The sequence below is a fragment of the Anser cygnoides genome, chromosome 10 (assembly GCF_040182565.1).
Source record: "Anser cygnoides isolate HZ-2024a breed goose chromosome 10, Taihu_goose_T2T_genome, whole genome shotgun sequence".
NCBI lineage: Eukaryota > Metazoa > Chordata > Aves > Anseriformes > Anatidae > Anser > Anser cygnoides.
Genome location: NC_089882.1, coordinates 7,613,051 through 7,638,954, shown reverse-complemented (window position 1 = coordinate 7,638,954; position 25,904 = coordinate 7,613,051). Strand labels below are relative to the sequence as shown.

The 25,904-nt window shown below is 45.9% G+C and overlaps 1 protein-coding gene across 8 annotated transcripts in view; it reads right to left on the bottom strand.

Annotated features, from left to right (window-relative positions):
* The window catches only part of FRMD4B (FERM domain containing 4B), a 113,800-nt gene that overhangs the window by 10,222 nt on the left and 77,674 nt on the right, over window positions 1-25,904 (bottom strand). For all 8 annotated transcript variants that reach the window (XM_067003399.1, XM_067003400.1, XM_067003402.1 and 5 more), the window contains exons 8-17: window positions 15,897-15,980; window positions 14,663-14,728; window positions 13,591-13,648; window positions 12,562-12,648; window positions 4,384-4,460; window positions 3,768-3,906; window positions 3,123-3,264; window positions 2,142-2,275; window positions 1,940-2,059; window positions 694-922 (exon numbers count right to left, since the gene is read on the bottom strand). In XM_067003399.1, coding sequence (XP_066859500.1) covers window positions 694-922; window positions 1,940-2,059; window positions 2,142-2,275; window positions 3,123-3,264; window positions 3,768-3,906; window positions 4,384-4,460; window positions 12,562-12,648; window positions 13,591-13,648; window positions 14,663-14,728; window positions 15,897-15,980 — 1,136 coding nt within the window. The remainder of the gene's footprint in view (window positions 1-693; window positions 923-1,939; window positions 2,060-2,141; window positions 2,276-3,122; window positions 3,265-3,767; window positions 3,907-4,383; window positions 4,461-12,561; window positions 12,649-13,590; window positions 13,649-14,662; window positions 14,729-15,896; window positions 15,981-25,904) is intronic.

The window sequence follows — 25,904 nt, the reverse complement described above, 5'->3', positions numbered from 1 at the left end:
CTTTTACTGTTCTCCAGCTCCTCCGGTTAACTTGGATACTACAAAGTTTTGTCCTATGAAGGAGCCAGAATCGCACCTCCCTCAGGAAAATCACATTTTCAGAATGGAAGAGCCAAGGACACCTGCTTTCATTGTGCTCATCACTGGCAAATCCATTTAGTCAAAAATCTGTATGACACAATCTGCATACACAAACTCCTGAACTTTGCTTACGTCTTCCTAGGCATCAGTCATTTTCAATCATGAAACAAAATCTTTGGTCCTTGTTTTCTTGACTCTGTAGAAAAACCTCACACATTCTGTTTTTGCCAGAACTGCAGCATTGCAGAAGGGAGAGAGAGCTTGCGTGTGGCAGCTCAGAAATGCACCTGCATTCAATACACTACGAATTAGGACACCACACCAGTTTCAACTGAGATGCTCCTGCCAGCCCTTCTACGTATAGCACTCCTGGTCGGTACCTGGTGCTGGAACGTGTCTGCGCTTGTTCCTAAAACTGCAGCTTATTCTGCCCTCAGCCTATAAGCTGTGTACTTATTGTATCAGATGCAGCAAATTGCATCTCTTTTTCTTATTTAATTGCCTTGGAGAAGATAAAAATCACATAGACACATGTAAACAAAACTTGTAAGTGAGCCAAATGACTTTTTTTTTTCCTGTTTTCATCAGAACATGGGGAATTCTCTTGATTACCTGGTAGAGTAAGAGTTGATTTCTGGGTTGGTTTTTTGCCACACTTGATTCTGTATTCATTTATGGAATTTTCAATCTCTTGAAGCTTTTTTACAGCATCGGCATACTCTTGCTTTCTTTTCTTCTTTACGTTTTTGCAGAGATCTGGCTCACTAGCAAGTTTCTTTGCAGCTTCTACCAGCTTTTGCTGTATGATAAAATTGCTCTCCAACTCCTGCAAAGCGGGATCCTGTAAGTTCAAGAGATGAGATATTTAGATGAGGTTATACAAATGATGATCTGTTTTTGTAGTAATGAAGTGGAAACCTCCTGCTCCAAGACGAAGCCTGAAAACGCCTCTTTGAATCTCTCCCTGCTTTAGAGAAAATAAAAATTGGTATCACCATACCTACATTACTGGGAGTAGGAAGCTTTAATTAATTGTTTGTAAACAACTTTGAGAGGCTCAAATGAAAGGTGCTGCAGAAGTGCTAAGTAACACATTATTAAATCTGGACAGTAGGATTTTGTTTCAGTTGCACGTAGGCAGACTACATAAAATCAGTTTGCTGCAGACACGGATTATACAATAATGTAAAGCCAGCGCAGCGAGTTTTGGGTGAAAGACAGATGCAAAGTGCCCAACGTCTACCTACTGCTTGGACGATACACGGCTAGTTAGCAAATATCTTAAGGAATGAGGGGAAACGATGCGCTTCCAGAAACTGCATATATCTGAATTAGCATATCTCCTGAGTCAGTCTCTGCCAGCAAAATTCATATTAGCTTCTTGAGCAATATCGAGCTTTTACTTAGGTGGAATTTGCATTAAGCCAGAGGTAAATCTCCTGCTGTCATCTGTCACACAACTATGCTCAGGGACAGATGATTTTGCAAGGGGGACAAGCACACCCCACCACTTTCTGGGCTCAAACACAACCTCAAAACACCATAAATCAGTGCTCAGGAAAGGCTCATACACATGGGTTGTCAAATGGCATCGTGAACATTAAAATGCAAGTAGCATGGCCAAATGAGGGGCTCAGGTTAGGGATTTTAAGGCTTTTTGAAATGGCCAGTTTCCTAGTCGTTTCTCATGGAGCACAGCTGAAATAAGGGCAGTACCTGTCTAGATCCTCAGGCATAGGCATGCAACTGCCCCCAGCTGCCTCCTCTTAATGAGGTAAGAGCTGGATTATTTTGAAGTGGCTTTGGCCACCGGTCTGGCCACCCCACCTTTGCTGTGAAAACAAGCTGCAATGCTCACCTCTTCAGTAGGGAGCAGGTTGTCATCCAGTTTGAAAGCTGTGCCAACACGTCTTCTGACCTGGGGAGGTTCCTCTCCAGCACTCAGAGGATACTCCTTTGGCATCTTGCCCGTCAGCTCCTGGGGAACAGAGAGGGCTCTACATGAAGGTCCAGTGAGCAAGTAGGGCCCACCCCAACCCTGTGTAAGGTGCTGTTCTCACCGCCTCGCGCAGGCAGATTTTCTTCAGCTCCTCAACTTTCTGCAGCAGTTTTTCCTGAAGGAGTTTCTCTTTCTTCTTTAGCTCCATAATTTTCTCCTTCTTTTGTTCTTCACTGACCTCTGAATCCTGAGAGCCTGAAAAATACATTCTCTTTATTAGAGAATTTACAGGTAAAAGCCACTGCTTTCCCTCCCGCAACAAAGGAGGTAGGCTGCGATCTCCCCAGAACTGGCCAACCTAGCCTAACTGCATCATATTCAAAATGCAACGTCCAGCTCTTGTGTCATCCAGGAAGAAGGCTTTTAGGAAATCTGCACTTCTTCAAACCCTCAATACTGGCCAAGTCTTAAGTATACAAGCCAAAACCGCACTACTCAAAATAAACCGAGACATTAGGGATACCTATGATACACTTGATACTTCAGCTTTGATTTTGCTTTGATACAGACACCGATTCTCCTCACCTGGGCTTTACCTCCAGGCACTTCTTGGGGGGAAGGCAGGCTTTTATCTACCTAGGAGTCCTCCACGGGTGGTGGAGAGATCTGAAGTCCACCTCAGAGCTGAATTTTATTTAGGAGAATGTCTCTTTTCTGCTTATTTTTGCAGAAAGCCAGGGCAGTTCAATTCCTAGAGCAGGTGCTCGAAGTTTGCCTGGATTCAGTTTGGATTGAATGACACTTGGATGAGACGTACAGTCAGTCATTCAAGGATGGGCTAACCAACCGGTAAAGTGATATCAAGTTACTTGTGGACCAAAAGTACACGGTTGCTTATCTGTCTTTAGCACATTTTCACTTCCTTGTTAGTTACAATGGGAGAGGAAACAGCAGATCATACAATAGATGTTTCTGCCTCAGATATGTAACCAATACACGCTGTCACATGCTTCACTGTATTTGTGGTCAGCTGGACTCATCACCCCTGTTAACACACAAGTGCCGCTGTACTTCAGGGCCTTGCATTCACACAAAATATTACCTGATGAGATTAAACTGCCATTGCTGGCCATAATAAGCTGATTTTTTGCTTCCATAGTCACTAGCTTTGAAACCTTCGGTGTTCCCATTTCTGTCAAATCCATGGCAATATCATCCAAACTTCTGGCTGAAGGAATTTTTGCCTGAAAAAGTTAAATAAATAAATCATTGAGTTACCTCTCATTAACTTCAGAGCATGGGGTCACAGAAGACGACATTCCACACCTCATCTCCCACAAAAATAAGGGCTAAAGCAACAGCATCACACAGGAGCTGACTGTGCACTTGGCTGCCCCGGCATTCCTCAAACCTGGCCCCAAAAGTCTTAACTGCCTCCAAACTCATAACCTCTTCTCTGTTTGCACCGTGTTCGAAAAGAACATGAGAAAGAGACAAAAGAAAAAGCAGATTAAACATTGAGACATGGGAATTCCCTCTGCTGTGATTACACTTCCATAGCTCTTAATTGGAGGCAGCCTAAAATGGATCGAATAGCAATACTGTAGCTTAGACTGCTCAAAAAGCAGACAAAAGCTATTTGTATTTTTTCTCTAGGGATTAGGTTATCCACGGAACAACATATACTGAAGGATATGTAGGAAAGGTGTTGAAGCTTAAGCCTACAGCAAAATGCCTTCTAACTTACTTTGCTTTGTTTTCTGTCCAAGTAGAACTGGTGTTGACTGATTGCCATTACCCAGATGGATTTGATCAGGGAAGTGTTTGCATACCAGGTTTGCACTACCAGTCCACTCTGACCAAAGGTCCTTCTCGAGACTGAAATCCTGAAGAGGTGAAAAGAAACACAACTTTAGGACAGGCCTCTGACGTTTAAAGTCCCCAAAGCCTCGTTCCTAACCAGGCAAGACTCATAGCCTTTATTTCAGAGATCTAAAAACCTGGACTTGCTTCTCCCCGGCATCCGCTGCTGCTGCCTTTCCTCCCTCCTAACTTGCCGTCCATTTTACAAAGCCAAAGCCCCTCCTGGTTGAGCTTTACAGAGAAGCAATAAGAAATTCACCCTGGGCAAAGGCTCTTCCTTCCTGGAAGGGAAGGCACAGAAAAGCAGCTGAGGGTGAGCTCCCTCCCTCACCCTTGGCATCAGTACCAAGGCAGGGAAGGGCAGGAGGTGCCCGAGGTGCCCGCGGTTCTGTGCTGCCACCAGCGCACAGACACCTCCCATCCCCAGCCACTAAGACAAATGACTAATACCCAGTCCTGGGAGAAGATTCATCCCACGGCTATCCCACCTCCAGCCTCACCTGCGGGGATCGTGAACTTCCACGGCAAATTTCTTCTCACGGAAGTAGAGGTTTTCCAGCTGCTTCCATTGGAATAGCTAGAAGGACAGTGAGAGAGCAGCACAGCACGGTCACTCCAAGAATCACCAATCTTCTGCCCCCCCATTATACAATTCCAGCAAATAACAAATTATGTGTATCTTCAGCTGTGCCACAGACTCAGCAATAACAACATTCATAACATCAGTAAGTGTATCAATATAAATGTAGGGGATGCCCCTCAAGTAAATGCACACTTTCACGAACAATGCACTGCAACTTCTGGGTTTGGGCTGTGAAAACATCTGCTTTTATCAACAATTCATGTCACTGCTGGATGTCTGTAGGGACCTTGGGAGTGCGACCAAAGTCCTCTTCTCTCTGATTAAATGCAGAAGAACTCCAAACGCAGCAACTACGCGGACACCAAGTCCTCTCCTCAGCCAGAACACCCCCAGGGAACGGCAGCAGCTGGGGGACAACCAAGACCTTCCCCTTCTGAAGACAATGGGTGTAGGATTCAGCAAGACATTTTGGAGCAGGGGTAAAACACGCACAGAGAAGCAGCAGCTAGGGGAGGACTGGCCCCACAGCACACACCACTGTAAGGAAACTGCCGATTACTGCCGGAAACTCCTGCCGAGTGCCAGCCAGGAGAGCACGCCGAAGGAAACGCTCTGCACCAAGGCTCGGCAGCTGCACCCATGGGCTCGGGGTTTCGCACGAACCCGCTCGCCCTTTGTGCCAGAACCAGCGCCCCGTGGGGCTCACCCCGCAGGTCCTGCACCTCCTCAGCCCAGCCCCAGAGGGCTGCTGCTCCCCTGCCCCTCGGTGTGGGGTCCTGCAGCAGCACGCCCTGCCCCAGCAGTACGTGTGCGTGGGTACAGACACCCACATGCGCGTACCCGAGGTGTCACCGAGGGTGGCAGGGAGCAGCAGAGACCCCTCCATCCCCCAGGAGTTCCAGGGTCGCTCTGCCAGGCAGCTCCTGCTGGGACCTGGCACCAGCAGCCCCAGAGCCCCAGCACACGCGATGCTCCCGCCGGCCTCGCTGCGACACCCTGGCGTGGCTGGCAGCCAACACACCGCGGCCACGGACGGGCCTCAGGTTCCGTACAGCTCCTCTCAGGCCACCTCGGTACAGTGCCGTACAGCTCCTCTCATGCCACCACGCTCCCTCCCCTGAAAGCTGCCCTCGCAGGGCTGTGACGAGCAGAGCCTCACGCCTCCGCGGGAGCAGCTCTGGCAGCGCTCCTCCCGCACCCTTTCGGCTGTTGGGTTAAAACTTCCCTTTCTAGCACGACCATTTAGTCTTAGATTCCGCTGCGCGAAAAACGCGGCAGGGCGAAATGTCATTTACTTCAGCCAACCCATCACTTTCCCTAAGATTACGGAAGCTTTCCTCTGCCGCCTCAGCGCATTCCCCCAGCGAGGAGAAGCGCCCGGCGCCGGCAGCGCCCTGCCCCGCTCGGACGGCTCGCAGGAGCGCTCCCTCCCCCCCCGCCGCCCCCTTTCCCAAAGCAGAGGGATCCGCTCAGCACCCGCCGGGGGTTGCCCTTACCTGCCCCGGGCCCGCGGGTCCCGTCCCGCAGGGCGGCAGCCGGCGGCCGGGCGCTCCCGGGCGGCAGCCCAGGAACCGGGGCGGCGCCAGGCGGGGCCGAGCGGGGCCGGGCTTCGGGGCCCGCAGCCTCCGCCCCGCCACCGGCACCGGCGGCCCCCGGTGCTGAGCCCCGTCCTCAGCGCCGCTCCTCCCCGCAGGGAGCAGCCTGCCGAGGCTCGAGGGTGCAAATCCGGCGTCCGGTTTAAAAAGGGGAAAAAAAAAAAAAAAAAAAAAGGGGGGAAAAAAAAGTAGAAGAAAACAGGGAGAAATTAAAAAAAAAAAAATCGAAAACGGGAAAAAAAGGAAAAAAAAGAGAAAAATAGAAGGAAAAACTAAAGTAAAAAATAAAAAAATGAAATAATTAAAAAAATAAAATTAAAGTAAATTTAAATAAAATTAAAATAAAATAAAATTTAAATAAAATTAAAATTAAATTAAATAAAAATAATAAAAATGAAATAATAAATAAATAAATGAAATAATAATAAATAAAATATAAAGAATAAATAAAAGGACATAAAAAAGCCTTTACATTTCCTGGAGGTGGCTGGGGAGGGAGCAGAGCCATGCCCCGCTCGCCCCCCCGCCGCCTGCCCGGCCCCCTAAATCTCCCACATATTAAAAGAAAATAGAAAGGGGGGTGGATTGGAATCTGTTTTTTGAGCTGGAAGAACAGTTTGGAAGAAATGAAATGTTTTTGCTGCGTACGTTCCCTTTAGCCCGCTGATTAGGCCCACCTGATCTAATGAAGGTTTTCCTGCCACCCCTCCCCAGCCACTGCCGTTGCCGGATCCTCACATGCCCGCGGAAAACTCCCACTGAGCACAGCGGGGGCTGCCTGTCGGACCCTACAAGCAGGATTTGGCCTGCTCGGGGTTTGCTTCTCGGGTCTTTTTGGAGAAGGCACAGAGCAACCTGACAGCACCTCACTAACCCCGCACCTCTCGGCATTAGGCAGGGCTCTGACCCCAGCCGCGGCTTTTGGAAGCACGGGAGCTTCACCTCCTGCATGCCTCCTGTGATCCTGCAGAACAAAAGGATCGCCCTCCGAGCCCTCTTTCCCATACAAAAAGAGCCTGTAATTGTAGTCTAACAAGACGCGGAGCAGACACTGCCTGCCTAAGTAGTGAGACACCTTCATAGTGGAAGCAGCTGGTTGTCGGCCTGGCTGATCTGGCATCCAGCTTTGAATAAAAGGCAGGTCTGTCTGGGCCCGACAGCAGGAGCTGGGGAGAACGGCCCCGGCAGGACCACGGGCGGGGAGCTGGCATAGCCCCTGCCTCGAGAAACAGGCAAGAGGCGATTTGCTTAACGCACAGATGCATTTAGTTCAAAAATTACTTTAAAAATATCATTGTTTTTCAAGGGGGTGGAAATCCAGAGAGGAGCCGAGCACTGCTGCCCAACCGCACCTCCAGCCCCAGCGCGTTTCCTGGGCCAAGAGTGATGGCAAATTCTCACCAAGAGCTCAATTACCCCAATTTTTGGTTTTCCACCCAAGGGATCTTTGCGTAACGCAGCAGGGATGTGTGCGCCGTGCTGCTGCATCTGCAGCAGTCCTTCCTTCGGGAAGTGCTTTGTGGTACGTACCGTGCCCGTAGGGAGGTTCAGCCACCACCATCCCAGTAGCTTACTGGGAACAGCAATCTCCAGACAAATCTGGCGATTCAGACCAAGGAAACATAAAAGATTTCTGCCCGCAGGAATGCACCCCACCCCGATGAAGGAAATTACCACCCTGCCGGCAGGGCTGGAAGAAGGGCTGCGTTTCAGCCCCTCAGCAGCAGTTCGCTGGCTGGCACGCTGCCTTCAACTGAAATCTTTTTTTTTGTTGTTGTTGTTTTAAATTGCTCTGCCTGGCTGCAAAGGGAGGCATTTGAGGGGATAGCAGGAGAGCCAAGCTGCCCCACCTGCAGCAACTTCTGACAGAAGGAGGCAGACAGCTCTCACCTGTGCCAGCATAAATTGGCAGAGCTCACCCGGAGGCATCCCTCATCTCTTACATATTAAGCCAGTCGTCTAAAAACCTCTTCAATCACATTTTTTCTCTAATGCACTGCGATCAATCCTTGCCAGGTTCCCACTGGCATGGGCTTTAACAAGGATCAGCGATGTCTCAGCAACGAACAATGCGGCTGTCACAGAACGTGTGCGTTGTGGGGCACGAGCTCGAGCAACTTTCTGCACATCTGGAAGGAACTGCATTTCAGAGCGGTCTTGTAACAGCTCTGTGTTTATTTGAAATAATTATGCGAGCTTAGTATCTTATGTCTAAATCGATGGCTTCTCCTTGGTGAGAAATAAACATAGTAAAAGAAGTCTTTGCATGATTAGATCCGCCTGCTGAGAAGCCTGCACAAACGCTATTGTGTTCTGAGCAATTCAGCCAAGCAGGACAGAGAATTTACATTAAGCAAATGTTCTGCAAGGGAAAACTTTCAGCATCAGCATTTAGAACGTATATGTGGAATTAAAAGAAAAATATCATAAATATTACCCATTTCAAAACTAGTATGCTCTAACAAAAACACTCCTGAGAACATAATGTATTCAAGATGACCAGCATTAGAACTGAAATCCTTGCAGATTTGAAACAATACCATAGCGAGATTACTTTTCCTCTTCAGACATTGGAGTTCATTTATCACCAGGGAGTCGCCCACAGAAACACAATGAAGTGGGAGAAAAGGTCCAAAAGCAAGCAAGCAGCCTTCTCAAATTCCCATTCCTCGGAGTATCACCACATATTGGCTGAACGCAGAATAAACTCGACCCACTCCACAGTGCACGCTCCAGAAACGAGACGGGGCATTGTTTCTCTCACCAGTGAGAGGAATATGGGTGGAGATAAAAGGGAGAAGTACCCTGTTTTGAAACAGCATCTGAAGTTCTGCACCCTGGGACCCGTTTTATGCGTTTCCTAATCAATTCAGAAGAGATTCAGGATGGGATCTTGGCATGCCACCCAGACACCCCTCCCCACAAGCGGGAGGCATTTCTCCAAGCAGGAGACATCTCCGTATTAACTGGAGCTGAAGGCAGAGTATGTCTGCGGAGCAGCAGGACTGCAGAGTTAATCCCAGGTCTGAGCTGAAACCTGAACACGGGTTGCAAACCCAGGCTTTTTATGCCCTGTGAGACTTCGGGACTATAATCAACTGAGCCAGAGCGTAACCTCCAGCCAGTGTGGAGCCACAGCTTTTATCTAGGAAGAAAAAGACAATTTTCCTAAATGACACAAGAACAGCTCTCTGTCTTCAGTCTGTTACAGCAAGGCATTTCCCTCGGCTCCCATCACTCGCAGTCCAGGGCGAGCTGTAAAATTTGGGTCCAATTTGCTAGGAACCACTTCAAAAAATTACAAAGTTCCAGGAGCAACTTAACATCGACAAAACGCCTTTCTTCAAACAATCTCAGGTTCACCAGCAAAATATCATGGCTGGAATCAAACCTCCGCAGGCAGCTTGACAGAGGCAGGCAGACACAGCAGGTTCTCCTGGTCCAGCCCCGACCTACAACAACGCACGGGCGAATGGGCTGCGCTGCTCACGGGTGACTGACACGGCATGCACAAGCTTTGGCAAGGCAGATGAGTATCTGGGATTGCTTCATCTGGTTCTGTCTTGCAAGTTGTTTCCTGCGAAGAGCATTCAACCCTGGACTTCACGCCACAGTGTTGATCCAACAACAAAATCTTGGGATAACCACTGTGCTCCGAGGCTCATATTTAGGTTTCTTTGCCTGAAGACCTACTTGGACAAAGCCAAAAGATTTCACTTTTTGAAGATTACCATTGGGAATTGACACTGCATTAATGGATGCAGTTAATTAAAATATGCATATAGGTTTTCTTCTGAATGTGGATTTATCTCTGAAGCCCGTGATCAACACGTTAAACAAACGCAGCTACGTCTGGCAGCAGCCATGATTGTTGCACAAAAGGCACAAGGAGCAGAATAAAGCTGCCAGGTGGGAATTCAGGTGGAGCACAGGCACCAACTCCAAGTTCCTACCTGAATCTTGGAATCTTTCCCACTTCAGCAGGTATCGCAGAGACTTACGCAGCCAGAGATCACTTACCTTTAAAACTAGGAAAGGCCAGCCCAGTCTCCCATTAGATTTGACTCAGCCTTTCCCCGTTACTGAATTAATCAGACATGTATATTTAAACACCCCTAGTTGGAGAAGTGGCGTACAATCGGGATGCTCTCTCCCAGATGGCTAGGGATAAACACAACAGCACTTTTGATCCACAACATAAACAGCAGGATAACACCAGCACATGGCAGTTGTGAGTCTGGCTCCATCTTGAAGAGGAAAGCAAGAAAATTCTGCTAAATCCAGCAAAACTAGCACTTCTGCTCAGACAGGCAGACAAAATTTACATGCCTATTCCGCTCTTGCTGTTTTGGAAAGGATGGTACTTGCTGACTCCTTGGAGATTTTGACAAGCTATACAGACTCTTCGCTCTCTGAAAATATATTTTGATGCATTCACAAATGTGAACAAACAACAACGCTAGCTGAAAGCAAACTTCTGCCTGCCACAGCACTCGCTGCAAGGCTATATAGCTGCACTGAAACAAACGGCAATGTCTTCAGCAGTTCAACTTCAGCAATTTTTGTCCCTTCTTGTTAGCACCAAACACAAATCTGCAAGTCCATTGCAATACCACTGCTGTATAATACTAAAGCCGTATCCATCCTTGCTTTTTGAATCAGCTTATTGGCATTAAACCTTCCCTCTGCATTTAAGTTCTTCTCTCCCACCTTCCCTTTTGATCTCTGTTTTACATTGTATAATTATAATTAGAGTGCAGCAGACAACTTTTACCATTTCCATTGTAACACTTCCACTGCAGAGGTGACCTTTGGGTGCTAGGTTTTTTGTTTTGCTTCGTTTTTTAATTTTATTTTTCCTAAACACGACTCCTGCTGCATTCAAAGGCAACGCCTCATAAGCAACTGTAGCAGGGTGTGACTTGTTATCTGGGTCCTGCTGACCTTAAAAAATTTTCTTAATCTGCCTGGTTGATGTTGTAAACTGAAATCCCACAAGCAGAAAAGTGCTTGGCGAAGCAATGCTTCTAGCCAGGCAGGATGTATTTTCTTGGAGAGAGTTACTGGTCACAGCGGGACATCCTGGCTGGAGAATAGTCTGCGTTTGATCTGATCGGGAAACCTTGTAGATATTGTCTAAATGTAGGCAAGTGCTCAAGAGCAAGAGGAGCTGCTTGATGTTCTTCTTTGATGATTGATGGCTGTATTAACATTTTCTAGGGTTTTAATTGTGTCTCTCTCGTTTCAGAACATTCATGGTAGGAGAGACCTAAAGAGCTTTACTGAACAAAGTGAAGGAAGGACTTGAGAGTTCAACCTTGGACACACAGGTATATAAATACAGCACAAAAGAAACCAAGTCATAGCCTGCTCTGCAGAAAGAGAAGATCAAGTTGGGAACTTGAAAGGGAATTGCTCTTCACAAGGAAGTTTTGTTAAGCCATGTTTTCTGGCACAAATACACTAAACATTATCATTTTGCTAATGTAAAATTCCCTGGCAGGAAGCACACGCTTCATGTGAACTCCTGCCCAGATCATTCCAGGGAACGGAGAACAGCAAGCTCCGTGTCTGCATCTCCTTACAGCCTCAATGTTCCAGCAAAGACACGACCAAAAAAAACCCCACACATATCCAACCCAACAGCACAGCTCCCACACGTGCACTGCTGTCTTTTCCCCACTGCCAACCCTGTTAACTCTTCAAAGACTTCCAGGGCTCAGTCCTGTCTCAGTGAGCCTTACACATCTACAGGCCTGGAGGAGTTCCCAACATATCATGTGCTTGAGCAGCACGATGGATTTCCAGGGCCGCCAGCAGAAGAGCCTGTTAGGGCTGACTGATGGATGGCTGCGAGGGAGCCAGCAGTGGAATATGGGACCCTCTGCCCTGTTTCAACAACAGCTGAAGCTGTTGGCAGAGTTTACGCTGCAGGAGACACACTGGGGAGAAAGGGGGGTGGAAAAAGAGAAGAACGACTTCCAGTATTTGGCATTTACTCTCAATCCCCCCTTATAATTCATTGCATCATGAAAACATACAATCGCCTACAAAGGCCTGCAGTTTTCACACAGTTCTGCTTGTATTTCGTGGACATCAGTGGATATTCTCATTATTTTTTCACACAAATTACACCTCTGAAAGCCAAACGAAACACTGCTCAAGTACAATGCCTTTAGTTTGGGACTTGCAGAAGCCCAACTCCTTCACGCTTTTGTAGTTATCCCTAGAGACTGCCAAAATTCCTGTAGAGACTGTCCTGAGACCACCAAACTCAAACCCACAAAGCTCCTGAAGGCAGCTGCTGGCTGTAGTGAATTACTTTCCAGTATTTAAGCAAGGGGGGAGAATTTTTACTGCCTGGGTGCTAACAGGATTCTTCTGCCTCCAGCCATTTGTCTTTTGCTCATTTGTTTTATAAGCAATAGTTTAAAAAGGTACACACTGGCATGCAACACCTCCACACCAACCCAGCAAATGCAATGATACAAAAAACTTACTTTTCTGGGCTTGACTTTGTCTTGTAAGTCGTACTGGCCTATCCCTTTATAACTTATTCCAAGCCACCAAGGGATTCCTTGTTTATCCTGAAAAAGGGAAGCCTGCATGAGCTGTGAGCTACTTAAAAATTAAGCAATTCCAAGATCACAGCCTACTTCATTCTGTGACAAGTACAAGTAGGTAGGGAACAAGGACATTTTATGCAAACAAGCTGATGTGAAGTGGATTGCTAAAGTGAATGTTGAAAATTTCTTCCACTGCCTTCTCAGGTAGAGGCAAGAAACTATGTGGCGGTTGTGCAAAGTGGAGAAAAAAGCAACAGCACTGTTGAAACAAATGGGTGTCACTCTTTGCAAGATTTGTCTGTGAGGGGGAAAGGGTAAGGGAGAGAAAAAATGTGGCCAATGACTGCATCCATGAAACTCAGGCACGACACAGCTGCAAGAGGAGAACAGTGCAAACAATCAACTTCTCAGGTACCATTGTCAAGGCCATGACTGAAAGTAAGGAGACATCACCTCTGCTGAGCTCTTCTGCAAAAACCACATTTGTCCAGTCTCTGCTCTACAAATGGAAATAAATAGTGTATTTCCATCACTCTCCAAAAATACTGTTCAACTAAAGAGCATTTTCCCACTCTACATGTGCACCCACTAATCATTGCAATTTAGAAGCTCTTTTCTACATTGTATTTTTTCTAGCCTTGGTTAGAAATGGCTCCAAAGGAAATATTAATTGCCTCAAATCTAGAAGTGATATCCAGTTTAATTAAGCTGGTATGAATTTAGGTCCTGATAGCATGACTGAAGGTGTTCACAGAGGTTCCTTTCTGTCTTCTATAGCACGTAATGCTTTGCTGCTCTCTGAAAACATTTTAAAAAGAGAACTGAAGAGGGAAAAGGTATAGAGGTTGAAAAATGTGGGGTTTAATTCTGATAGAAGGGTACTGAATCATCAAAATACTCCTTTAGGAATGCAATCACATGTAATAAGCCAAGCAATCATATTATCTATAGACATTTACTAACCTTTACTCCATAGTAATGAACTCCATATGTTGGCAAAGCTTCTACCACTCTCATGTACCTGTAGACAGATTTATAGCGTATCAGATGATTTTCTCTGGAGGAAATCATATCTATTAACATATTTTTTTCACACATACATTCAGGACATGTCATTTATCATTTGCATATTTTGAAGACCTTAATGATTTAATGCCCATGGTTTTGGAAGAAAATAGCACCCAGGCTCAGGGACAGATGTGGTATTTTGGCCCAGACAAAGTAAATGGAAGGTTTCTCGTACTACAAAACACTCGATCTCCTATCAGAAGTTCAGAGAACTGAAAGCAAAACTTCCATTTCTGAAGTGAATGTGTAAGTCTTTTGGGAAATGTTGGCGGGAAAGATATGCCTATAATTATTTCATGATGGTGCTTTTGTTAAAATAGATAGCTTTCAAATTAAATTGTTTATGGAGTTGTACAATTTTTTCATGATGCAATTCAGACAGCCACTGAAGAGATAATTTTTTCTCTGTTCCTGTCGAAAGAAGCCTCTGAATTATTGGGACAGAGTCGCAGGCCCCAAGCTATGGGACAAAAAGAGCAAGTTGTCTACAATATGCAACTACAGCAATCATCTCAATCTTCTTGGTTCCATGGGCTGTATTCATCCTGCAAGAACCTTGTTTTTTGAAAACTAAATTCTGAGCATTTGAACACACATGCATTTGTTTTCCTTACAGAACCTAAGGTAACATCCTTAGAGTCTGGTGTGAAAACTAAGTGATAGCAATCAGGGTATGGAGAAGGCTTTTTTGAATAAATAAGGCCCATATTGTTTCTTTTATATTTGATGTATTTGAAGGAAGAGATACAACCTTAAGTGGAAACTTGTGACATCTAAAGCTTGAAATACTTTTAAAACATTACTCAGTAAAAAATAATTCTGGCAGATACAAAAGGCAAAGTTTGCAAGCAATAATAACCCAAAGAGCCTGCATTGCCACTTCTCAAATAGGAAAGAAAAAAAAAGGAAAAAAAAATAGGAAAAAGTTAGTAAAAAGATCATCTTCACAAGTAAGTGTCATACTCACTGAACAATGGCTTGTCCTCTGGTCAGGCCTTTAATTTGTGTATAATGTTCAATTACTCTATCCTCACTGCAAAACAAGCACAAAAAACAATTTAGAGGCTGTGACTTTTTTTCCACATGTGATAGCATTTGTTGAAATTTGTGTGCCTGCTCAGCATGCAGAGAAGTGCCCCTCTGTATTTTTCTCTGTACTTTCCCACCTTTCATTAAGCAGTGTGGAGCAGCCTTCTAATCCCCACCATTGCATGCTGAGTTCCAGACTAATTACCAAATCATTTCAGATCAGCCTGCTCCACTGCAGATGCTGTTGCAGAATAATAGTACTAATTGTATAAATTCATTTTCACATTCTAAAGAACCCAAACTTCAAAGGATGGTGAGTGCTCCATATGTATGGCAGAAGTTGTTAAAACAAACATTTTCATTCTAGCGTATTCTTTTCACCTGATATTTCATAGACAAAGAACTATAGATTTTTCAGCAGTGACATTTTTACATTTTCCCTGTTATATACTATTTTTTATGTACTATTTTTTACTATATACTATATTTTTTATATACTATTTTTTATATGCTATTTTCTTTTAGTGGAATGAGAAATAAAATGTGCATTTAAGTGTCAGACACTTGAATGCAAAGAGGAACCAACAGTATTTGTTCTGAAAGAAAAAATCATAAACCTAAAAATGAAATAAATGAGGGAGTCAAACTTGAATAAAGGGCATGAATTACAAGGAAACAAAATTGTTCATTCATCCCAAACGTATTCTTCTATGGCAGATTCAAGCCACAAAATCGGACCTGCTTTTCTGTTTTCAGCTTTTCCATCTCATCTTTTCCCTGTCCTGTTGTGGAGTGAAAGAGCGGCTGGTTGGGCACCTGGCACCAGCCAAGGTCAGCCTACCACAGAGGCTCTGCTGTTTAGTAGTTGAAAAGGTGCTCTTTGCAAACACAGACTTGGCCGGGATTCAGATTTCGTCTCTTTCTAATGCATGGTGCCCACTTACTCTGATCCAGCAATTTAATTTGAACGAACTTTCAGTCAGGGATTGGCATCAGATCTTGTGTAATTTATAACCTTCTAAAATTGCAAATGCCTGAACACAAGCAATTAACGGAGTCTTCTATAACACAGGCTGAAAACTTTTAAAACATTTTACAAAACTGTTTAAAAGTGATCTTGTCATTACTACCCATAACAAAGATTTCCATTTTAAATGAATTAAACAGCTCACCAGTAAGCAAGCGATGGATGCTCCTGCAGCGTCTTGGTAGGGAAGACAGGCAGCGTCTTCAAATCTTTCCTAGTGTTTTCATCACTAAAAGCAAAAATGGCACGGAGTCAGTGCTGGTGAATCATTCATGCAAATTGCCAGTTTCAGCGGAAGGAAAGGGTTGTATTTGCTACCCAAGAACAAGGTGGATTGCCCCATATCAGGCCGTCATAGCAACGTAACTCTAGAGGCCCTCTCATGTGACAGTGATGTACATGGTGGCATGCAGACTCATGTTGTAACTCATTATACAGACACGTGATTATCGAGTTAGTCAGGCCACTGTGGCGGGAGTGTGGTATCAATATTTATTTTGCACACGCTCAGTTTGCTAAGTACAGACTGAGCTCTCAACAGCTGCAGAAGGAAAGTTTTTGCCCAAAGGCAAGGCTTGCAGTGCTATTTTTGCTCTATCTTTAGCTAAAACCCTTTGCAGCAGACAATAAATTCCGTGAAGCAGCATGGCGTTTGTCGAATCTCAGAGTTTGACACAGATCCGATTCAAAACAAAGGATTTCAGTTCATATACTTTGAAGTATTTTTACTGGAAGGAGTTTTCCTGGAGTTCACATTCTGCAGAAAGTTCAAATATTTTGGACTCTAGGCCCAGCCCAGAACAAAATCAAGGCTGTTGAAATATGTGAATGCAATTTGTTACAAAACCAACAACAAACAGCAGAATATTTTAAAACCTATTTGTAGGCATCAGTAAAATGGTGAATATTTTCTCCTTATATGCTCCATTAATTAATCAGCTGAAAGTTGCACGCCTCATTTCTGCAGGATTTCTGCATGCCTTCACAGCAGTGCGAACAAGCACGAACACGACTGTTCTGTGAAAAGAATGCACCAGTCATATTCATCGGTATCTGCCTCCACTTCTGCAGCCAGGCTTTCCTTGAAGGTGTTTCCCTGCTCCCGAGCTCTGTTTTCATCAGCGTCCACTATTACAGATCCCGTCTGAGCCGCGTTGCCCCTCTTCCCTCAAAATGGCTCATGCGCACCCATGCACCCGAGGAACAGATACCAGCACAGAAATCTGCTCTGACACCACACATCAGCCACTGCAGGTGGAGGAGGCAATGGAGGTGCACTGAACCACTCACACCTTCAGTCTCACAGCAGATGTCACATGGAAGGAGCAGTAAATTAAAACTTCTTGTGCCTCCAGCGAGCGCAGGCTAATTGCTCTCCAAGCTTCTTCCCCCAGCCCTGACAATGCGCCTCAACCCTGACTAAGAGGGACCACCTCTGGGGACCAGGAAACAGTTCAATCAACAGCCTATTTATTCTTCAGCGTCTTTGATGAAGTTGCCAAGAAGGGGGGTGGTCAATTAGCACGCAGGAGCTGTTGTTTCTGAGCTCTGCAGCCGGAGCTCTTCTGCCAAGAATATGCACTTTTCTTTGCAAGCTGGCCAGCTCCCAGCTGCCACAAATGGGGACATCTGGGTAGAAAACCAGGATCTCTCCTCTCAGTGCTCATAGGGCCAGTGCTCACAAAAGCAAAAGGGGGGGGTTATTCACCCCTTAAAAGCTTGTTGATTGTATCAAAAGGCTGCAAAACACCCCAGCTTGCAGTGCAGACAGGTTACCAGGGCTTTGTAGGGCCACATAAAAATGCAGACAGAGCTCATTCTCCTGAGGCCTCAGAAACCAGAGTAAAAATAAACCAAACCAAAAAGACCATCCTAAAGCTAAACAAAGCAAAACAAAATGAACAACAACAAAAAAAAGAAAACAAAGCCCTGAGCAACCTGGTCTTACCACAGAGCTGACCCTTCTCAGAGCAACAGGCTGGGCTAGACGACCTCCTGAGCTCCATTCCAACTTAAATCATAAACTCAGGATAATTTATCATTAAAATAAAGATTTCCTACTATTTTAGGCCTGACTCATAACTGTAATGGCCGCATTAACAGACAGGGCTGGCAGGGAAATACAGTGAAGTAGAGGAGGGTTTCAGAAGGAAGCGATAACAAAATAGCTCATTTTTACCACACAAAAGGGTTGTTCCTCTAAATATAGGTTCTCAACACAAAAGATTCATAATCAGAGGTTTAATAGCAGGTCCTTAACCCCCCTATTTAGAAGCCTCGCTGCCGGTGAACAACAAAACGCCCAAGCAAGGGCTGAGGCAGTGACGAGGCTGACGCTGGGAGACGAGAGCTGAGCCCCACGGGTGCAGCCCCCTCTCTCCTGCCCCACTGCAGGGCAGGCCCACGGGCGATGCCTGAGCTGCCACCACAGCAGCTAGGTCAGGAGGTCCCAAGCTCTCCTTCACCAATCGCTACGGCATCAGCAGCCCCCCCAGCACTGTCTCTCCACAGAAACGCCACCAACCTCAGCAGCTGCGTTCCACCACGCACGGAAATGCCACATTATGTCCCACACGTTGGGACATCGGTGACTAAAGGGCTGCCTTCGCTTCCGTGCTGCGAGGCGGGACCCACCCCTCCAGCACCGACCCAGAACCGCGGGCCCTGGGGCAGTGCCTTAGCAGGCAGAGGCCAGGGAGCTGTGACGACTTTTGGCGGAGCTGGAGCTTCTCTGTTCTCCTGCCAACCTGCAAATCTACCCAACGTCTCATAATAGCAGCAAATACACTCCTTTTAGGAGGCCAAGTTGGCCCTTGGGACTTGCCTTTCTGAAGGGACCTGATCTCATAGCTGGTTCAAACGCAGTCATGTCTTGTCGATCTGCAGCTCTGCACCCTATCAAAATGGACTTATAAGGCCTGAATGTCTCTGAGAAGCCACATGAAAATTCTATTTTTTCCTTCATAATCCTAAAATGAAGCATGAAACAATCCTAGAAAAATGTGAAAGACCTGGAGAACAGGGCACAGCTCCTCGCACGCTGAACGCCTTCAGAGCAGGCTGGCACTCAGCAGCGCAGATCTGCTGACTGCGCACCCAAGGATTAGCATTTGGGATGATTCACAGCTTCATGGATAATAAAAGCCTCAAGTGGACCTCTTCCCTCCTTCAGCAGAGTTCATTATCACTTCATCTGCAGAGCGGAGACCAAGCACGTCTCCCCTTGACCCTTCGGATCACTTTCCCAAGCCCTCCGAGCCCCAGCCGTTCCCCGGAGGTGACGACTGCAGATAGCAGGAGCGACGGCTTGAATTATTACCTGTTCCTGTTCAGTTTCACAACAACCACAAGGCGATGCAGAAATCAGAGGGCAGCCAGCCCCGGCTCCAGATGCCCTGCCGCCCAAAGAGCCGCCCAGCCGAGCGGACAAGCGTCGTGCTCAGCATGGCCATGGGCAGCAGGGCAGCTCTCCTCAGAGCTGCAGTAGGCCCGGGCAGGAGGGACCGAGCAACCCCTGCTCGCTTTTCGCCTGACCCCCGCTACGGAGGGGGCTTCTTGACTGGTGCTTCTTGGCAGAAGGCCCACACGTAAACTTTAAACCGCCCAGAGTCAACGGGACTGAACATTTTTGGCAAAAAGGTTTGTTTATTTCCCAGGAGGGGAATCTAAGAGAACACTCGTCTCAAGTATGTTTCCACTATGGAGAAGAATGAAAGAAAACAAGCTGATAGACCCTTTCCTTTCCATCCCGCCCTCTAAAGGGGAGTTTCCTCCCCAGCAGGTACCGAGCAGAACGTGAACTGCTGTAGGCAATGTACATGCAAATCTACACCAGACCCTCCTCACACCGAGCCTTAGCTTTCATTTGGGGTATTGTGTGTTTGATTTTCTGCTCCATGCCAGCTCTACAGGGACTGAAGGGCACCTCGTCTCTAAAATAACCAACTGCAATCGATAAACCACATGTCATATGAATAGAAGTTCCCACATCCAAACTACTATCTCTAGCAGCAACCCACTACTGATCCTATGTGCTTCCTACAGCCTGCTGACCTGCCAGGGAAACGTTAGGTGTCTAAAACCCCACCAGAAAACTTGGTTCCTGAGGGGGAACCAAGTCAGACTACCCTGGCATGCTCTGCTGAAAGCACATTACTGAAAATTAAAAAAGAGACATATTTATGCTCCCAGAAAGTGTATCCTCACAGCTTGTAATAGCATGATACAACACTCCCTGCCAGGCAAAGATTTAAAGAACTGTGCTAATTAAGACCATTTGTTAATGGCTGCCCAGGCTTTTCCCTGCGCCCACTGTCACAAACAGCTTATGCCTTTTGCTAATGCAGTAATTCAAGGCAATAGATGTAGATGTAATAAGACGTGGTTAATGAGATTAACATAAAATGTGAAGAGCAATAGACACACCCACAGCAGCAAAAGCAGTATGTTGGACGATATCATAAAAAGTTAACCCGCATCTTCTTTGTAAATATTAATACATCGATAAGAATAGGACTTCAGAGAACTTTTAACTGACTAAAGTGACGGCAGGTGTGTGTCTCTACTGAACCGTGTTGATAACACTCTACAAGGCAGGAATTTATCGCTGGGGAAAGTTCACTGTACAGTGATTTTCCTCTGTTCTCAAAGCCTCTTGTCCTCACATAAATACTTGCTCTTATACTTCTGTGTGATCATTAGAAAGCTTCTCCTGGGTCCTTCTGAATGTGACTGCTTTACATTTGGTTTATTCTTGTAATGAATTTTAGGCACACCACCAGTGGAATTTAGAGTGAATTTAGAGTGGCCTTGTTTTTAGAAAACACCGACCAACCGCACAAGTTAACCAGAAAGCTATTGCACTGACACCAACAATCAGCAGCCACTTCTGAGAATCGCCTGCGAGACAGAGAAACGTGCAGCTTCACAGCTAAAGAAAAATACACTATTACCCCGCACTGTGAAGATGCTTCAGAAATTTTCCGTTAAGATTTTTCCTCCTTATTCTGTTCAAGACGTTTGAAGCTAGTGATATAAATGATTAAAGGCTAACTGCACAACAACAACCCGCACTTCTGCCTACAGCCCAGCCCGGTCCCACAGCGGGCAGACTGAGGGTGGCATCACCGAGGTCTCCACGTTGTTCCCCTTCCCTATGACCTTAGATGACAGGCAGCAACATGGGCTGTCACCTTACAGCTGGACTGCTTCGGCAACAGGTGCATTTCCTGTAGGTTTTTGTTTGGTTTTAAAATAAACAGAAGGGCTGAGCAGGCTGCCTCGCACGCTCCCGTGGAGGCTGGTCTGTCCTCCAAGGTACTACACGAAACAGGTGTGGGGAGGAAGCAGCAAAGCAAGGGGGGAAAAATGAGCAGGGTTAAAAGTGCAAGAGAAAAAAGGCAGGGAAGGAAGACAGAGCGGGGAAGGTAAGGGGAGAGACAATTGATTTAGCAGCATTTGAGTAAGTCAGAGCAGCAGGATCTTGGCAGCAGGATTTTGAAATGCGCTCTCTGACAAATCCTCTTTTGTGACAAATGCCAGACGTTTCCCATCATTTCCCAGCCCTTCAGTTTATGGTCTGATGGCACACTCGAGAAAGTTATTTTTCCATTGAAGGAAGACCAGGACCCGGAAAGGCCACGAACATGGGGCTCCCATCTGCACAGGGCAGCCAGATCCTCCCCCCAGCCAGTAGGGAGCTTGGCCAGGCAGGCAAAAGTTTGCCACTTGAATACCAGATAAGAACCGCCTGCTCAGAAAGGTATTTGAAGGAGCATTTTTAAGAGCCTTCCAAAGCCTGGACATGAGAAGGAACATGATAAAGAGTGCAGATGGCTTTTTTCAATGCCAAATGTTTTGGGCTTGTTGCATATCTATGCTGGGGCCATGCTGCTAGCCCAAGGCTTTCCATGCTGTGCTGCAACATCAGTTTTAGTGCCTGACCTTCATCTCCAGCCCTGCTCTTTTAGGCTAATTTCTCAGCTTCCCAAGTCCCCCCCCCCGACTTTCTGAAAAAGCAGCAGCAGCACCTGCTCTTCTCACAGGGGTTTGGTGACTCCATGCATCGGCTTCTGGAAAATGTAGCAAGAACACCACAGAAAAAGCAACATCTTTTATAGCAGCTCTGTGAACGCACCTCTCTCTCTGAGGACATGAGAACCAGACAAATGACTGTGAGATGCTCCTGGAGCCCCCTGGCCGATGAGGCACCATTCATATTTTCCCTTTTGCATGCAGGGAGCAGGGTTCTCCATGGCCAGAGAAGATCTGTGACCTGAACAAGCCCTAAACTCTCACTTCTTTTACAGCTCTTGGTGTGAAGACAAAGTCTTCAAAGTATTAGTACTTCTTGAACAAAACACCCACGGCTGTTGATGGCTAATGGTCCCACAGCCCTGGTGCCACACATCCTCATTTATGAAGCTGCAGCGCGTGTCAGCAGGGCTTCTTGGCCAGTGCAGACAAAGCAGAATGGCTCTGCTTTACCTGGGGATTCACTGTAAAGCAAAATACGGCTATTCACAGCCGATACAACGCTTGAAGGATCCCAAGCCCTTCCTCGCAACAACCCGCTGTTATTTCTAACACTCACGCTTTCTTCCTGTTCGCACAAAAGTCAGATTAGCCACATTAGTTGTGGGTTTTTAGCATGTCTGAGTGCAGCAGCAAAGCTCAAAGCTTGTTATCACAGCTCTGTGTGCTGATACAGAGATACACGCAACCACAAGAAAAATAAAGCATCCAAGTAACAATAAAGGCCCGACAAGTCTGCAAAAGCAAGAAGCTGATGCTGAAAAGCTGTCATCCCATTTCCTGTAGGCACAAAACACACGCTGCTGGTTAGATCCCAAACACCACGAGGAAGGAAAAACAAATGAGGATTTTCTTGCCCTTTTTTTTGTTTTGTTTTTTTTTGTCTGGAGGCAGAGCAGAGCTCAGACTGCTGCTTGCAGCCTGTGGTGCAGGACTGGAGAACCTCTGAGCACGCACAAAAGCCCTCCCTAGGTGGCTGGGTTGTACCCACCATAGCACTGCTTCTTTGAGCTAAAAGTGTCTTAAATGAAAAGATGAAGAACTGAAAGAAAAGACTGCTGAAGGATCCTTACATATGACAAAACACCGTGACCCCTTTTGCTGCCCCTCTGGAAATTGTATTAACATCACGCATATAAAATGCAGAAATGTGTTACTTACCCAACTGCCATAATTACGTGTAACTATTAGAGTTACACGATAGTATGCAAGCAGCAAATCCCCAGAGATCAAAATATTAAATTACTCAAAGCATTCTCTTTCTTTCTCTGTTTAATTCTTTGCTCATTTCATTCTCTGCTTCCACCTAATTCAGGCTAACTCATCTGCTGCATAATAAGCATACTATACAAATTCCTCAGGAGCCCTTATAATTTCCTATTTTAAAATCGTTCTGTTAAAAAAACCCACAATGCTAAAATGACAGCATTTCAGAGATGACACATGCTTCGGTCTGCCCTGAACTTTACAAGTAGCACTAGCAGAAAAGAAATGTTGGTGTTAAGTCTAGCAGAAAATTGGAGTCTTAAACACAATTTTTTGTAATTGCACCTGGTCTACACAATGAATTTCAGCTTTTTACTGAAAAAAAAAAAAAAAAAAGACACCAGGAAAGAACAACATTTTCATCTCAGAACTACCGCCTGAGTGTTTTGGGAGATGGAGTTAGGGAGCTCAGCGGCTCCTTGCCTGGCTCCTTCACTACACGTTTCACATGATGCGCTTGGGGGTAGGATTCTGAACATGAACTCAAGAAAAGCAAGAGACGTGCATGCAGCTATGGAAAAATTACTAGTTTTCAACCAGCTTTTCTTTCGAGAGAGTATAAAATTCAATTAATCAGAGAGAGATCTGTGTGAAAGTGGCTATCTGATATCTGTAAAGTAGGGAAGTCAACACTGTATGAAATACACATCAAACATGACTTTCCTTTCCCTCAAATTGCTTATTTACCACCTCGGTTCTTCACATGTTCCAAATGAAGCGAAATACATAATCACCTCCCTCGGCAAACAGGGTCTAAGTTGATAAATCTGTGCTCGTCGTGTTCCACGTTTTAGTTATTCATTGCCGCAGCGAGGGCAGGAACACACAGAGCTGGGTTCGACTGAGCCAGAGTTAATGGTTCACGAGCAAGTGCCTAGCAAGACATTTAAAAAAAAGAGAGCACGGAGTGGAGTCGCAGCTGAAAGGCAAAACACAGTGACTCACTCGGCAAACAAGAAACTGTAGAGCAAAGCGAGGGCAAGCACAGCACCAGACCGCTCAGCGCTGATTTCCCAGCTGCGCGGACGCGACCTCCAGGGAGCAGTGGGCTATGCTGGGGAGAGCCTCTGTAAACACCGCTGCACAGGCATCTGAAATATGCAATTGCATTAAAAGGAAAATCCAAACCTAAACTGAGCTGGTGTCTATGACAGGCACCAGACGGATGCCTTGAGAACGTGGATCCTCCCGGCTCGTTTGTGTCACCCACCGGTACGGCCCGAACCCTGCTTAGAAGGAAATCCTTTGGGGCTGCCAGAGGCACCAGGCTGTGCTCAGGCTGAGAACACCACCACGGCCCCTCGTGGGGGTACACACGAGGTGGGCTCCCCTCGCACCGCACAGATCCCTCCCAGACCTCCCCAGGATGGGAAAATAGGGACAACGGGGGAATCTGCTCCAAATCTGTGCTTCTGCTTTGCCCCAAATCCTGGCTGTGGCCACACCTGGAGTTTGGTCATTTGATCCTGGTGAGATTTCCCAAAACAGGCCGGACAAGCCAGCTCCGACAATTCTCAGGCGTGTCCTGCTTCTGATGCCAAGCTGGTCCTCGGGTACGCACTGCAGGTAGCAGGTGCCTCGCTGTCAGACACCCCGACTTCTCCCGAGCGCCTATTTCCTAGCACTGACCACATCACCATTTCCACCTTCGTTTCCACCAAGAGATTCTCCCTCCTGCAATCACGCTCCCAAGCAAATATTAGCCAAAACCTAAGAGTTACTGCTCATCTTAATTAGGAGCAAATTCCTGATGCCAGTTTTCTGCAACTAGACCAAGCACTTATTTTGTTCTTTGATAAAGTCTGTAAAGTTTGGAGCTTCTGAGCCAGTTCCTCTATCGCCTCAGCCAGCAAACGTATCTTTCACACAAACCTCTTCCTGCTGCAGACTGTGTTTATCACCCACGTAATGATAAACCCCAGTGTCTCACACATGTCAGCTATCAGGAATTCATCATTTTGTCTGTGTTATGTTACACCAGTCAGGAGTTATCTTTGCAGCCCACAGGCCAGAATCAAAACCGAACGTGTCAGCTATTTAAAGAGAATGGAAGCCCTCCTCCAGCAACTTCATCAACTTGCAGGGAGCGGGGCTGCCTTGCAGTCCTGGAAGTGTTATTGTGGAAAATGAGATCCAAGATTAGCAGTCAGAAAAACCTTTTTTCAAAAGTCAGTTTCTTGGTATAGTCCAAGCAGCTAATCTGATTTTAATAAACTCTCTAACGCTAGAAGCACAGCATTTTTGGTATTATCAGTCATCACGTCTCTCTTTTTTCAAGCTACAAAGAAACATAACGCTATCTACTATTGTACAGCGTTTCTGAGGGCAGATGCGTAGTCTGTAAACTAAGTACAAGTAAATCATTTATTTTCCAAAGAGACAAGACTTCATATATTGCATATTTACACGGTGAATAATTTCCAGCCTGATCTTCTAATTATTCTGATTGGGTCTCTTTAAAATTTAAACAAAACTCCTAAAATAAATAGAACATACACTTCCTCCCCCCCCCCCAAAAAAATAAAATTCAACCGTGCCAGAAGCTGCAACTTGAATCAAATTCTCTTTTTAAAACCCTTGCAGAAAGTTTAAAAATTCAACATTTTTTAAAACCAGGGTTGCAGCTTTTTTCTGTTTCATTTGCAACCACGCAAGTGGATGACTGCATTTAAGGAACACAGCTTCAAAACTACGCTAACGTTCGTGACTTGTATCTCATTTGGGGTTCTTAATGCAGGAGCTGGAGAAGATGGATGAGGATTCGGTTCAAAAGGAGAAACAGTCAACTGAGAGTCCTAGATCAGGCGTGGGCAGCGAACACGAGCAAGCATCACATCCCTCCTCTTGAGCAAAG